At 39.3% G+C, this 16,290-nt stretch overlaps 2 protein-coding genes across 4 annotated transcripts; one reads left to right on the top strand and one right to left on the bottom strand.

The window, feature by feature from the left end:
• Nucleotides 1-80: 80 nt before the first annotated feature.
• On the bottom strand, nucleotides 81-3,668 carry LOC311078476 (uncharacterized protein). Of its 2 annotated transcripts, none has more exons than XM_084107299.1 (6): nucleotides 3,624-3,668; nucleotides 3,151-3,510; nucleotides 2,254-2,301; nucleotides 2,060-2,173; nucleotides 1,018-1,058; nucleotides 81-452 (listed from the first exon to the last, which is right to left on the bottom strand). In XM_084107299.1, exons 1-6 carry the CDS (start codon nucleotides 3,652-3,654, stop codon nucleotides 198-200), a joined length of 849 nt encoding a protein of 282 aa, XP_083963425.1. In that variant the 5' UTR covers nucleotides 3,655-3,668; the 3' UTR covers nucleotides 81-197. The 2 variants fall into 2 exon arrangements, with proteins under 2 accessions (XP_083963425.1, XP_083963424.1); XM_084107298.1 differs by having other exon boundaries at nucleotides 3,151-3,513; nucleotides 3,624-3,656.
• Nucleotides 3,669-4,192: 524 nt separating this feature from the next.
• Nucleotides 4,193-15,953, top strand: LOC311077698 (B-cell receptor CD22-like). 2 transcript variants are annotated; one of them, XM_084106291.1, is made up of 10 exons: nucleotides 4,193-4,488; nucleotides 4,771-4,825; nucleotides 5,291-5,638; nucleotides 5,737-5,985; nucleotides 13,802-14,056; nucleotides 14,167-14,409; nucleotides 14,497-14,584; nucleotides 14,732-14,777; nucleotides 15,078-15,328; nucleotides 15,581-15,953. In XM_084106291.1, exons 2-10 carry the CDS (start codon nucleotides 4,780-4,782, stop codon nucleotides 15,636-15,638), a joined length of 1,584 nt encoding a protein of 527 aa, XP_083962417.1. In that variant the 5' UTR covers nucleotides 4,193-4,488; nucleotides 4,771-4,779; the 3' UTR covers nucleotides 15,639-15,953. The 2 variants fall into 2 exon arrangements, with proteins under 2 accessions (XP_083962417.1, XP_083962418.1); XM_084106292.1 differs by lacking the exon at nucleotides 13,802-14,056 and having other exon boundaries at nucleotides 4,411-4,488.
• Nucleotides 15,954-16,290: the final 337 nt, after the last annotated feature.

The raw sequence follows: 16,290 nt of genomic DNA, 5'->3' as shown, positions 1-16,290 counted from the left end.
GACATATAAACAACATTAAAAACTTGATTTTCACCACAGGGGGACTTTAACAAAAGGCTGTATCAATTAATTCAGTAAACTTAATATTTTTTATTTTATTTAGTGAAAACAACACAAAAACTTGTGATGCTGACAGAGGTTGGATTATCGTAGCTGTCAGAGGAATCTAGGGTTTTGATGAGGCTGTTGATGAGGATTCAGTGATCAATAGTGTGATAGATCGCCTCTTCTTGACCAGAATCCGCTGTTAAACTCTGATACACGTGACTCCGTCTACTGGCGTTCAGTTCTGTGTAGATCTGATCTTGTGTTTGTACTGAAACAAAATCTGTGTAGGAGTGTGTGTCGACCGCTTCTGTGTTTGTGTAATCCAGGTTTATGGGTCTGTAAAATTCCTCTTTATCACGTTGAGCTTTGGATGAGTCAGGAAGCCTTATTCTCTGGTAGTCATCCTATATAAAATAAATAAATATAACTTATAAATCATAAGCAGATAATGGCTAATAATATACACTGTCTTCTTAAGAGTCTATAATTGGATCATTATGATTATTTTGTTTCTAGCATTTTATATGTTTGGCCACAGTTCTTCTAACCCTAACTGATGGAGTGTGTGGTTTTCATTACTTAAACAATCATGAAGGAAGACACATAATGGCCATATTCCAGAATGACAATGTCAAGATTCATCAGGCTCAAATTGTGAAGGAATGGTTTGGAGGAGCATGAAGAATCATTTCCACACATGAATCGGCTCCTCTGAGTCCAGAGTTTAAATTCACTGAAAGTCTTTAGGATGTGCTGGAGGAGACTTTACAGAGTGCTGGACTCTTGCATTGACAATACAAGATCCTGACCAAAAACAGCACAACAGTTATTTCCATCCAGAGATGAATCTTGATATTGTCATCCTGGAATATGGCCATGATGTGTATAATAATAGTGTCTCAATGATTATAAAAGAACACTGATGTTAAAACAACATTATTTATTATGAATGAGATTTGATGTCGTCACCTGAACTGGGTTTGATATTGTCCTTCGGTGAGGAGCAGAACCTAATAAAAACATAACGACTTAATTATCGATTTATTGAACTCTCTCTGAACTTGAACAGAAGATGTTTTGAAGAAAAAGACATGGGGCCCTATTTTAACGATCTGAAACGCAAGTGTCAAAGCTCAAAGCGCAAGTAACTTTGTGGGCGGATCTTGGCGCTGTTGCTATTTTCCCAGCGGGATAAATGACTCTTGCGCCAGGCGCAAATCTAAAATGGGTTGGTCTGAAGTAGCTTCATTATTCATAGGTGTGGTTTGGGCGTAACGTGAAATAAACCAATCAGAGCGTCATCTCACATTCCCTTTAAGAGCAGACGCGCTTTGTTCTAAAGCGGATTCCTATTATAACGGCGTATTTGCCAGACGCGCGCCAGGAGCGGTTCACAGCCAAGGAGAGCAACGCTCTCGTCAGGGACGTTGGGGATGGAGAAACCCACCCAAATTAACTTCGGTTAAAAAGGAGTATGATAATTTGGGTAAATGTGTAAGCTAGATGTATGCTTTTATAATAAATTGTCTATCTATCTATCTATCTTTCTATCTATCTATCTATCTATCTATCTATCTATCTATCTATCATAATAATGTATGATTTGCAAAAATGAAAACTGCTGCTTCTGTGTAGATGAGAGAATCAAAGTGTATGCGCGTTGTGCACACGCTACATTGATTATGGCCAAGCATGCGCCCTTAAAATAGCATATGAATAACATGCGCAACGCGCCACTGACTTTAAACTATTTTTTCCTGGTTAGTGGCGCAATTGTTTTCTAAACCTGCAAAATAGCATGAAGGAACGTTTGCGCCGGAACACGCCTCCTTTTTTGCGCTGAACCGCCCAGGGAGCGCAAGTTCATTCCCTAGTTTAGCGACGTGCTTCTGTGGAGGGAAAAGCGCGCTTTGCGCGGGTGCAAAATAGGAATGATACATGCGTCAGTGTACAAAGTCAATTGCGCTGGGTGCAAGATAGGGCCCATGTTCTGTTAGTGCTGTAGTCTCACCTGAGTTACTGCGACTGCTGTGTTTCAGGACTTGAAACAGACCAAACAGAAACACGAAAAGCAGAGCGCAAACACACATCAAAGCCACCATCATCATGAACCTGGAGTAAGACTCTGTTGATGCAAACCCACAATGAGTTGACTGAAAAAAGCAAAACCACATGTGTGTGAGTGTGTGTGTTTTGTAACCTCACCGCCAGGTTCTTCCGGGAACAGGTCTGTGGTTTGTTCTTGTGGATCCCCTGCACAGAAAACAAAAGCGAAAGGACTATAGTTCATCATCTAATAGTTCATCATCTGTATCGAAACCTCAGCTGGCATTCATTCACCACACATTTGAGTGAATTCAGTTCTCACAGTGACTCAATATGAGACGTGTAAGAGGAAGACGACGCTGTATCACATCCCATCTGAAACCAGTCTGAGTCTCAGTGGCACCTCAACAATCCCTGTAACTGTTGAACGGTCGTGTTTCTCAGTGCAAATGATGCCGAACAGATCGAGATAGCATTAATAATCGATCGGGTTAATGACAAATATACAATACATGGACGTTTGTTTTTTTGTCATCAAGATATTAGGTGTCACAGTCTGTGTGACGAATCTGTATATTCCATGTCCTCATGGCTCAATTTACATGAGCTCTTAAAAACCACAGGTACAGTGAAAAAGAGCTTTTTAAAATAGTTGTACATGGAGCTTGAATGTATTTTTTCCACAACAGTTAAAAGTTTGATGCTAAGACAAATGAAGATGTTTAAGTCAAGTCGCCTTCATATAGTCAAGTCAAGTCGCCTTCATTTATATAGCACTTTTAACAATATATATTGTTTCAAAGCAGATTTACAGTGATAATAGGAGATTACAGTAACAGAGATTGTTTGTCTTTACAGCAGCTCTAGAATAAAGTTATTGTCCAGCTAAAGTTAGTTTTGATTGATTCACTTCCGTTGCAAAGATCATTAGTTATTAACTTAGGGTCCGCTTACGCAACACCGTTCTCACAGAAAACCCTACTCATCACATCAACTGCTCGTATATATTAAGGATATTCATTAGGACGGATAGTCTTCAGCTGTTGTGAATCTCACCTTTGCTGACTGTTATCCAGATCTCAGAGGTAAAGTCAGGCAGGAGATCGATATCTACACCACACCAGTACTTCCCCGAGTCTTCTGGAGCCAGTCTAGAGACGAGAGCCGTGAGAACATGAGCGCTGGTGTCGTCCAGAAGAGCCAGTCTCTCTCGTTCAGACCTCGTGTCTCGATGGGTCGTGTGAACACACTGAGGATCTCTCGGAGAAAACCAGCCGCTCATCTGACAGAAGAACTTGCTGTTATTCTCGTATGTTTCAGGGTATCTGCAGGAGACTGAGATGTTGCTTCCCACAGATCCAGTGACGGTAAGAGCCAGTGAGTTATTCATCAGCCACAGCGCTGACAGAACAAGCACTGCTGACAGAGGCAGATTCAGAGTTATTAGGCTGAATTGTGGTGTTTATCAATGACACTGAAGAGTAAAAAGTGCAATTCTTACTGATTTAGTGTTATGACAGATATCATACCTGAGAAACTGATGGAGGAGACGGTTCTCATGACTGTCCACTTCAACATCGACTCCCACTACCTGTTCTCACACTACATACTAGATAGATATGTGTGTGTGTGTGTGTGTGTGTTTATAGAGTTACACGTCCCTAATGCACATGGATAAACACAAACACAGTGTCAGAAGTATGATCTGAAAAACTGCTCCCTCTTCAGGACAGTGGAGGTAAAGTCTGGCCATCCTCAATGTTACTCCATCCATCCATCATAGTGGTGCCTGATTCTTTTATATAAGGGAATGAAATTACATGTTAATGCCCCATCCATCCATCCATCCATCTATCCATCTGTCCATCCATCCACATATTCATCCATCCATCCATCCATCCATCCATCCATCCATCCATCCATCCATCCATCATATTGTTTCCTGATTCTATGGGAAGGCAATGGCATGTTCCTCCCTCAAATAGGTGTAAATACTGAACATGGATGTAAACACACACAGTTTGATCTTATTTTGTAACTGTCTTTAAAAATGAAGAACTACTTGTCTTAAAGAAAGAAGATCACTTTTCAGGAAGCTGAATAACACCATCTAATCATGGTGACAGGAGGTTTCCTTTCACACTGAAAGTTTCATTTGATATTTGTAATGTAAACTCTGTAGTCATGCTTTTAGATATTCTTTAACCAATCCTTTAGAGAGAGTGTTTTATCTTTTTCTATTTGCAAGTGGTTTCATTCGGGTTGTTCTTGTCTCGGCGTGGGGAAGGTTGATCAGACTTTAAAAAGAGGAAGGAAAAAACTGTAAAATAGCAGAAGAAAGTTTTCAGCTTCACTCTCCTGGAGTCTGTTATCAGCGGCTGAAACTACAAAACGGTAAGAGATACACTTGTTCAGTAATTAATATTGTCTACTTAATTAATCTCCACACAAGAAAATTGGAGTGAGAAACATTTTATTTAATAATAACCTCTGTTAGATGACTCATGTGTTCCTAACGTTATCTTTAAATGAGTTTCATCTGTGGAAATCTACTAACAGTGAAGATTGTAAAGTATTTGTATCATTTTTGCAGTGTTTATAATGCAATAAACGGCTGTTATTATAGTTTTTATGAAATGAAAGATGACATATTGAACTGTTGTGTAAATTATTTAGTTTCCTGTGATGTCACTGATGACTCTTGTTCTGGTGTTTCTGCTCCTGATTCCAGGTGAGTCTCTCCTGTAAATGACACACGAGTTCATTACTAACTCAGAGTAAAAGGTTTTGGCTAGTTAGCATGGATCAGTTAGCACTGCTGGTGCCCCAGGAAAAATAGCACTGGTAAAATATCTACTATAATGGAGGGAAATTTCTGTGATTTATTTGTTGCTTCTAAAGAAAATGGTATTATTCAGGTTATGCTGATATAATGCTAACTGATGAAGCTGATAACATTTAGAGCATAACGGTTTTCATGGTTAGTGTTCAATGTTCTGCTTCCTGCATTTCATCATCTTCTGTCTGATGGCTGTAGGTTTTACACAGATCACATCATAAGTGTAATTCTTCATTTATTAACACTAGTTTTGTAAAGAAAAACAATGTTTAATGATAGTGTATGGTCCTGTTTAACTCATAGACTCATAGGGTATTTGTTTCCTCCTATTGTTGCCTTGTGAATTCTGTGTTTCAGGGGTTTCTAGTGATGATTGGGGTGTGAGTTACAGTCCTTCACACATCTGTGCACTAAAGGACTCAACAGTGATAATGAGCTGCACTTATAAATACCCTACTGGACTTCAGATCATGAAAGCGTTCTGGACCAAAACACTGGTGAAAGAAAATGGAGAGTTTCCAGATCTGTCTGAGGACCCTGAATACAGTCAGAGGCTTCAGTATCTGGGAGAAAAACAGCAGAACTGCAACATCAGACTGAGTCATGTGAAACTGAAGGATTCACACATGTACTATTTCAGATTCATCACTGATAAACCTGGTGGAAAATATACTGGTGATCCAGGAGTGACTCTTACTGTCACAGGTGAGTTTGATGAGGTTTATCTCTTCTTCTGTGCATTATGTTGAATAATAATCAGTGTATGACAGCAGCACTAGATATAATGTGTGTGTTGTGTTCAGATCTTCAGGTGGAGTCTCCTGAGAGAGTGACAGAGGGAGATTCAGTCACTCTGAGATGTAAAAGCAGCTGCGCTCTGACTGACAGAGCAACATTCATCTGGTACAGAAACTCACAGCCATTAATTGAGAGAAGAGACAGAAACAATGAACTCCTGCTGCAGTCAGTCAGAAGAGAGGATTCAGGCAGATATAGCTGTGCTGTAGACGGACACACTCACATCTCTCCTGCTGTTCAGATCAATGTCACGTGTGAGTATGTTCTTTAAAGTTTTCTTTCCAAAGCCAGTAGAGTTCACTCGTCCCTCCTTTTCTTTAAAAATGATAGTAATTGGGGCTAATATTTAAAACATTTAAATGCTCACTGTTTCAATAGTACAGCAACATGACCAATATATGTGATTTTAACATTTTATGTTATATTCAGTTATATTCAATTTTACAACTCCCATGTCATGGCAACGCCACACCATGAACACAACAGCTCAAATAATGCACATATTTGAACACAATACTGATTGTAAATGCTTTTATGAAATAATAAGACTCACATTTATGCCTCCAAAATTAGCCCCATTCACTTCTATTGTAAGTACTCAACATTTTTTCTCTTTTTTAAAGCTACACTGTGTAAGATTTTCTCCCATCTAGCGGTGAAATTGTATATGACTACCAACTGAATATTACTTTCTAGCCCCTCCCATTACGAGGGCGTTTTAACTCCTGCGGTGGCCGTATTATTTACACGGTAAACAATCCTTTTCATCATTGACGTGAGGAAAATTATCCTAGACGTCGTTCTAGCTTTATCCACAACCCTGCTATAGTTAACCAATCAACTATAAAACTTTGAATTTACACAAATAGGCTGAATTACCTGTCGAGCAGAAAGCAGGCAACTTTTTAAAACCCTTGCTCCTCATGAGCTCTTTCCATCTTGGAAAAGCCACTCCAATATTGACTTTGGTCTTGTTGATTTGCCTGTCGTGTTGTCGTCTTAATTCTCTCTTTCACTTCCTTGGCGACTCTGCTACATGTCCTTGAGAATAGGCGTGATCCTCCATCTTCAACAGGCTTTCAAATCTGCCGACAGTCGCGAGTAATCTCCCCCTCGCATTCGTCACGGTGCCACCGAGTGTAAAAGTGCGAAAGGCGAAGCTTGAATTTCCAGGTATGTCCCTCTTTGGCTAATGTATTTTCAAGATGGACGCGCAACACGGCTGCCGTCATTCGAGCGACTCACTCATATGTATTCTGAATGGCAGATTATACGCTTACGAGAATACTTGATTAGTTGGTGGAAGTAATTACACATGAATGAGCACATATCATTTTGAAAGAACAAAGTGTTTTTGCTAAGAATCAACTTAAAAAAAATACACAGTGTAGCTTTAAAGAAAACAAAACAAAAAATACAATACTTTTTGTTGTGTAATCAGTATTATGCAGCAAATGTAAAAAACAAAAAAAACAAACCTGTGTTGCATAATACAGTCAGAGCTGGGTAGTAACTGATTATATGTATTTATACCAAGCATCTTATTCAAATTAATGTGGCAAACAAGGCAATGTGTGTAATGTAACAGATTAATGTTAGGGTTATGTTTAGTTTAGTTTTTGTTTTGTTTTTTGGTTCTGATCCTGTTTATATGAGTTCCCTGTTGTAACGACTGGGCTATGAATCATTCGTTCAATTTCCGACTCTCTGTGTTTTCTAAGCACTTTTCTTCTAAAAACATTCTTTGCTAAGCTTACTAAAGCTTTTAACCTCCTGACTCTCAAGCATCTAAATTACTGGCATGGAGCCACCAGGTCTGGGTTTAGATTGCTTTCTGACACTTTATGGCACCTCGGAGTAGTACCAGAACAACACGACACAGCACGTTCTCCTAGCTTTGCAAGCTTCAAAATAATTCCAATGCACCCCCCTCTCTCTCAGCCAGAGAGATAACGAAACTTTCTACGACACACACACACAGACTTTCCATGGATTTACTCATATACATACATTTCCAAATGTTTGATATATTCCTGTGTTGCATTTTATATGACCATGTCATATTGGAGTATCTACAATTTTTAAATGCCTATAATCGTGCATTTGATTGTAACTTTGTATCCTTAACTGTTTTATATTTCATTCTTGGTATCTGTTTAACCGCCTCGCTCTGACTGAACCAACCATATACAGGAGATTACAGTAAAATGTATTATTCTATCTGTACCATCTTTCTGGGTAGAAATGACGAATTCTAAACGCCGTCATAAACTATGTAAATGAACGCCTGACAGGACAAAGGAAACTTTTCCCGCTTCAGATTCTCGGACGGTCATTGGTTGTTTGCGTGAACCTATCCTCTCCATAAGAGACTGACACAGAAAGTTCTCCAGGGCACTTCGTCTGAGAGAGTTTCTGGTTCCACAACCCCTTAAGGAGTTCCTCCGTCTTTTCTTTTCTTTAAATCTCTGTCTTTATTTTCGTCTTCGGACTTTTCCTACGTTCAGTGAAGTGAACAGCCGGCAACTTTAACTTTGAGTAGACTTAAACTTCCCGCGAACATACACGCGCCTTCTTGCCTCAGCAACACAACAGACTATATGCAAGTATAAGCTTAATCAAGCTTTTAATGCGTTTAAGGTTGTCTGCCCCTGCTTAAGGTGATTTGATTGCTTGGTGTCTCTCACGAGTTAATGGTGAAAATTGTCATCCTGACATTTTGCTTTCACTTTCACTTTCTCTCGCTCATCCTCTCTCCCTCTCTCTCATTCTCATTTCGTTCGTGTCTTGTATTGTTTTTACTGTTTGTATTGCTATATACGCATATTTACTAGAGATGCACCGATTACAATTTTCTGGGCCGATTCCGATTTCCGATTTTTCATTAAGTTTGACTTGCCGATACCGATTTTAGCCGATTCCGATTTCATTTTTTCTAACCACTTTACAGCACACACAAATATTTATTTTATATCTTTTCTGTAATAGAACATTTTACAATTTGCATAGTTCACACATATCTAAAGTGCAGTGTTATGGAAGAACCATTTCCTTTTCACATTCAATATTCAATATTTTTTTATATATGTATTTAACAAACTAAACGTCTGTATGAAAACAGGGAATGGCAATAAAATAATATATAAATAAAAAACAGGCCTATTGCAATCACTTGTAGCCTACAAACTGAATAATAAAAAAAGTTTAAATGGGTACATTTTCTATAAATATTAGTCTTCGTTTTCTTTTCTGACATAGCCTACTCTAGTTCTTGTTAAAACACGCAAAGTCTGTGCATTTTGGGCACTTTTTTGGTGAAACCCTATTTAGGCTATTTTGTCCATCAAAAGTGTGCTTTCCCTTTAATTGAGCGTGAGCAGTGCAGCAAATAGACTCGGCGCCGAAACACGCGCTTCACTGCTCGCGACGCTCCTGCTTGACGCTCACGCGCTGCTCCTGCTCCCGTTGTGAATGCACTCATTGATTAACATGCACGCCGAAAAAAAATACGCGCTTGCGCTCTGAACGGACGTAATTCACGAGGTTTTCTACATGTGTGTACCGTGTGCACGTGTGATGCTGATGTTGCGCGATGTTAATCATGCGGCGCCCGAGTGCATTTGACCGGCATAAAATCGGCATTTGTCAGACTGACCGGTGGTCGCCGGTCACGGCTGATCACGTGAAAATCGGCCAATTCCGGTCACCAGCCGATCAATCGGTGCATCTCTAATATTTACTCTATGTGAATCGTAGTATGTATTCCTTAGTTTTGCATTTATTAAAATCCATTATATCCTTGATTGCCTCTGTCTAAATGCTCATATTACAAAGTCAATGAGAAGTACGATTCAGCTACAAAGCTTTTATTATTTACTACGTCGAGTAGTTTAATTTTATAAACACAGGAAGATTAGTGTTCACGGCCAGAAAATTAATCTTTCTTGGAGTTTGTAAGAAGGATCATTTTTCTTGAGAGTTGTGTTTTACGGTGTGTACTTTACTCTTAACACCTTTTACCTATTTATTTATTATTCTCAGGTAAGGTAAAGAAAGTCAAATCTGACCTAAACCATAAGCATTCAAAAGGTACTTACAATTTGGTCAGAAGACTCCTCTGTGGTATGTTCTCATTAAAAGTCTTCCAGCATTATTAATCTAAGTCTCAGTAGGCAGATTTTGTAATCAATTAAATTTATTTTAATTCGTTACTTTTCTTTTTATAATAAACAAAAATATAAAGGCAAATAGAACTGCATCGTTTAAAGGAGCTGTATGTAAGAAATCTATTTCAATTAATCATAAAATGGCCCTGATGTGTCACTAGACATTAAGAAATCATGTTAATTTCAAATACTTATATCACTGACAACAGTAGTATGGCTAGGATATTGTCATTTAAAAAGTGGACTTGCAGCCCTCAACTGATGTTGTTGTTGTCATTTTGTGTTTTGGCCTGACGCGCCTCCCTCCACCTATCTACCAATCACGAAGTCAGTAGTGTTTCGGGATCCGGGTTGCCAGCTTTGCTCTAACCTACCCTAGCTCTAGCCGGATAAAAATGTCTAACGTTACTAAATCAAAAAGACCTCGTTATAATTCAGAAATTCGTCGTGACAAAGTCCGAAATAAAACCAGAATTTGTATAGGAGATGCTTTTGAAAGATGGAGACAGCTGAAAACGGAGAAGAATTTGAACACAGACGCCAACGTTGCTAATTTTCTCCTGGACATGTAAGATTCATCTAACTTGTGCTTGGCTAACTTGTACTTGATGTCAATGCACATATCATATATTCATGACAGTCGAACAAAGTTATGCATGTTCGTGCAAAGTAACGTAACGTTAGCTCACATGGACGTATGCTAACATTAGCAATGCATAGGAGCCCGTTTCTCTGTCATTTTGCTGAGACGCTGAGGAAAACAACATTAGCACGCCCATTATGGCAATTTGAAACGTAATTGAGACAGAAGCCTAACTTTACCTCAGAAAAAATGATTCGACATTCGTTCTTCACGTATATCGTGGACTAAGTTACACATGCTGCAAGTTGACCTGTATTTCACATCACATATTTTAGCGTGTTATGGACGCGTGCTGCAGGGTAAGTAAAAAAATACAGCTGGTCACTTTCACTTATAGCATCAGCTAAATGAATAGCTGTATTACACATAGTGACATAGACTTGTGCTTGTACTTACATTAATGACAGATACATAACGTTACAAGTTAGACTTACAGCTACCGTTCTGTCTGTCACATACGAGCATAACGTTACATCTTTACGATTATACTGTCACATACGAGCATACATCTTTACGATACTGTCACATACGAGCATAAATCTTTACGATTATATTTAACTAATGACAATTAGTACATTTTTTAAATACATAATTACTTATCAAAATATCTCTCATGATGCATAAACATAATTAACAGAAAAAAACTTACTGTGTAGGTCTCTTCGGAAGCTCATTGAAGCAGCCTACGTTTCTGCTGAATTCAGCTTATCTGGCAACCTCGAGTCAGGGGGGAGGGGGAGGGGATACACCGCTCTACAGTATTTTTAAAGTGATTGCAGTACCAGTTTTGGCCACAATCCTACATACAGTTCCTTTAAAGGTGGGGTATGTGATTCTCTTTTTTGTCCATTTTTTCAAAATTTCTTGAAATCCTATTCCTAACCCACTTACAGCCACTGAGTTAGAAGCACTGAAATGAAAATTAAGCAATTTAATCATCTGTGGAACGGGCAGGACTCAAAAAACTCCAGCCAATCAAATCCAAGACCACCTAGAATCATTGGACAGTAAGTTTGTCAATCAAGCGGTCGTACCATACCCCCCCCCCCCCCCCCCTCCCCCTCCCACCTCCCCCCATCAGGGCCAGTCAGTCAGGGCCAGCGTTGGAGGGAAGAAGGTAGGACCATTTGAGTTGTGTATTTTCAAAATCTGCCGGCCGTTTTGCAAATCCCATACCCTACCTTTAAGTATAAAATACAATAATCACGTTTTGAATCAAAGGTGTAGTAAGCTCTGGGCTTCTTATCTTCTGCTTGGGGTTTCTTGTCCTCAGCTCTGGGCTTCTAGGCGTCGGGGGCACTGGCGTATCAGTATCCCAAGAGGCAGTCAGTTCATCAGTCTTTTATACTCCTTGTTTACAACAGGCATTTGGTTGACACTCCTCCAAAGTTTCCCAGATCCTTCTCCAGGCAGGTGCAAGCGGTCCACCTCTTCATGTCCTTGAACTCCAGTAAACTCAACTAAGATGGCTGAGTTCATTTAAAGTTCTAGGAGTCCTCTAGCGCACACACATAATCGCACTTTTCTGCTCCTCTCAACATGGGTTGGCACAGTCACATATACATACATAACCAATTACTGTACATCTATGCCAAAACAATATAAGCCATCTTTTACGAACAAAATAAATAACAACATTGAATGCAATGCATTATATCCAATACATTGGCTAAATATGTGTAACAAAAAGGCATCTACAATAAACAAGGAGGCAGGTAATTGCATTTTCTTGATATTATACAACAGTTGATAAAGAAGTCATACGGTCGGTTTGCTGGACGAACAGATTGTTCGATAACTAAGTTAACTTCATTAAAAGTTATCTCATATAATCGATCTGTAATAAGACTATTGATATATTAATGACGAACCATAACTCATTGTGTTGATCATTCATATACACAATCGATCTATTTTCACTTCGATAATTTAATGTAACTGTAATATGCGATATATATGAATCATATTCCTGATTAATTATTAAAATTCCCTATATTTCATTTGAGCTAATATTAATGCAGTATTAATGCGGTTACACTGTAATTGTTAGTTTCCATAGTTGTTAATTAGTTAAACACCTGTTCTCTGTTCTGTTGATTATCCTCTCTTGTGTATATTTAATCCTTCAGTTCATTGAGTTCTTTTTCTGGTATTGTCTATGTTTTAATGTAAATGTGTTCTCCTGAGTTTCTCCCTGACTATTATACAGTATATATATAAGGGCTGGAGCCTATCCCAGTTTCTTAGGCCAGAGGCAGGGGAAAGCTCCCTGGACAGATGACCAGTCCATCACAGGGCTCTCACACACACACACAGGCAATTTTTGACTGTCCAATGCACCTAACCTGCATGTCTTTGGACTGTGTGTGTGACCCCTCCACCCGGGTCCTACTCGCCCCACTCTGTGCGGGCCTCAAACCCTCAGAGGAGTGAGGTTTAGTCGCACACGACAACTAGCTGGCCTCCGTTACATGTGGTGTGGGGGAAACCGTAGTACCCCGGAAGAAACCCACGCTGACACAGGAGAACATGCAAACTGAAAGGACTCCTGCTGTGAGGCAACAGAGCTGACCAATGAGCCCCTGTGCCGCCCGGATTCATGGATAAGGACTGTTTATTTCTACAAATCTCCTGCGTCGTGCGCTTACATGTGATGAAAAGTCTGATTAATTTCCGCGAGCCGGTTCATTCGGACAGCTGGTTTAAAAAAACTATTAGTCTGTTCCATACGTCATCAAGCAATGATGGCACTACGCCATCCTCGCTAATCCTCTGCAGACTTCAACAGTGGGGTCTTTTTGAGTGGGACATGCTACTTTGTCTTGTGTGTTTTGCGTAATTAACTGGAACTAAAGTTCGATTCAGCTTGATTAATGAACCGGCTCGACTGGTTACTTCCTACCGGCTCAAAAGAACAATTCATTCAAGAACCGAACATCACTAGCGCTTTCTACAGCCACACCTAACAATTATGTTACTAACTACAATTTTTGTCATGTAATTTGGAATCAGTAACCGACTATAGTTTGTAAGTAATCTATCCAGCACTGATTTACTGATTATCACACACACAGAAAAAAGTGTTTTTTTTTTTTTTTCATTTTGGATATTTCTTAATAAGTGACATGACCTTCTGACTCAAGGATCCATGGATTCATGTTGTTTATGTTAAATTCTGTCCCTACCATCTGTATGTAAGAACAGAAATAGAAGTGCTTTGGTGGGGCGAGTGACGGGTGATACTATATGTTTCTCCTGTAGATCCTCCAGTGAATCCTGAGATCTACATCAGTCCACCTGGTGTAATAGTGGAGGGAGATTCAGTGACTCTGAACTGCATCAGTGACTCAAACCCTCCTGCAGAAATCAGCTGGTTTAAAAGAGGAATATTTGTAGGATCTGGAAGAATCTACAGCATCTCAAAGATCAGCTCTGATGACAGTGGAGAATACAAGTGCAAGTCCATCAATGAACATGGAGAGAAATACTCTGATAATGTGACTTTAAACGTCATGTGTGAGTTAATGATAGAACATAAGATGCAAATTCTGTTTTGATTAATTTGGTTCATATTAGTCATTTTAAAAATGTGTCAGAGGTCTTAAATAATCTAATAATTGTTATAGACTCACCCAGGAACGTCTCAGTGTTGATGAGTGGATCTGGTGTAATAGTGGAGGGAGATTCAGTGACTCTGAACTGCATCAGTGACTCAAACCCTCCTGCTCTGAACTTCAGCTGGTTTAAGGAGAATGAACCCTCAGCTGTTGGATCTAGACAGAGTTTCAGTGCACTACAGAGTGGACGCTTCTACTGTCAGGCTCACAATCAACATGGATCTCAGAGATCAGACGCTGTAACTGTCACAGGTGAAGCTTTTATTTTATAAAGGGTTCAAGACTGTTATAGTATGTAGCTTTGAGACTTAATCTGAACTCAAATTTTTCATCTTTCAGTACATCGTGGTCACGGCTGGCTCGTCTGGTTGGGGATCACAGCATGTTTAGGATTCTTCATCGTCATCATCATCGTTCTGTTTATAATGTAAGTTTGAATAAAATCATTCTCAATTACAGTGAGTGTATAAATGTAATTCACTTTCAGACTAGTGCAGGTGGAAATGCCTCATGTAATGTGAGTAGTAATGAATCTTTAAAATGCAGCTTACAAGTTTAATGTCTGTTAAATCAGGAGAAAACGAAGAGGTGCTAAAGCTGAAGACCTCACTGAAAAACAGGTAAATCTTCCAGATACAACATGTGAATAGTCTAGTTAGATGGGCCATTCACACAAAACGTGAGAGACAAGTCAGTGGAACGAGAGACAAAAAACCCCAGAAAGTCTAGAGATGTGTTTTTAAAAGTTTATCGCATTTTTATTTCAGTGCCGTGTTTATAACGGTCACACACGTCGGTCTAGCACGAGTTTACATAGAAAAACAATGGAAAAGTAGTGCATTGAAATGGGAAAACGTGTTCTGTGTGAACAGCCTTTAAATGTGAATGATAAATAATATTTCATTCATCTTCCATTTCAGGACAATGTGTACTCTACCGTAACAGGGAGAGACGTTCATGTTTCTGAATCAGCCGATTGTGATGACGCTCAGTACGCCAGTGTTACTTCCAGCAAACCCAGAAGAGACGGAAATGCTCCTGAATGCAGAGATACTGAGGAGATCCAGTACGCAACTGTCCAACATCACAGAAAGACAGAGACGAAGAGAGCAGAGGAGAACGAAAGCCACTACGACAATATCAGGATCCGTCAGCCTGATTCTGTCCTGAGGTGAGAAGAACGAGCTTAAAGAGACAGTTCACGCAAAAATGAAAATGCTGTCATCATTTACTCTACCTTAAGTTGTTCCAAACCTGTATGACTTTCTTTCTTCTTTAAATTTAAGTTCTTTAAATCTGGATTTTTTTTTCTTAATAACTTTGTGTCCCACTGATGTTTCAGACACATCTGAATTGTTTAATGAATTTCATCATCATGTATTCTGATACATAACATGATTGTTGTTTTATTTGATGTTTTTAGGCTATCAAATGTGCAGACTGTGGAAGAGGCGTCTGTGATCTACAGCTGTGTCAAATGAGTAAATGAGACCATCATGAAGACAAAGGCCAAAACAATTAACAATATTCTGAGAGTAGGGCTGTCAATTTAGCATGCTAATTCACTCAGTTATTTATTATTCATTAAATCAGGTGAATACAGTGTCTGTGGTCTTTTTCTCATTACAAGAGCAGAATACAAAGGAAAGAGCCAAAGAACCAACAACACATGTTTAGTGAGACTAAACACATTTTGTGATGTCACTGCTTGGCAATTTGTTTGTTAAAGTCATTTGAACTTTTGACTTCATATGTTTTCTGTAAGCAAATAAAAAGACTGTATCAATTTGACCAAATTTAAGCTTGTGTGTGGTCATTTCTGGGTCATTGTAGACCTAAGCTCAGAATAACCTACTATATGTGATAGCTGGGTTAATATTAATATTTGGGCTATTCTAACAAACTAGCAACAGTGGATACAATTAAAGCTTTGATGAACACCTCAGTCTATTATGGCGCTTTTCCATTACCAGTACCAGCTCAACTCGACTCGACTCGACTCGGCTCGCCTTGCTTTTCGCTCCGTTTTCCATTGCAGATAGTACCTCCACAATAGTACCTGGTCGTCATAGCGACGCCGCAGGAAACTGCCGTGATTTAATCTTTTACGCGAGACGCGCGAGACACACCCGC

This window comes from Abramis brama, assembly GCF_963993115.1.
Source record: "Abramis brama genome assembly, chromosome: 2".
Lineage (NCBI taxonomy): Eukaryota > Metazoa > Chordata > Actinopteri > Cypriniformes > Leuciscidae > Abramis > Abramis brama.
Note: the sequence above shows the minus strand (reverse complement) of the source record. Positions and strands in the feature narration are given on the sequence as shown.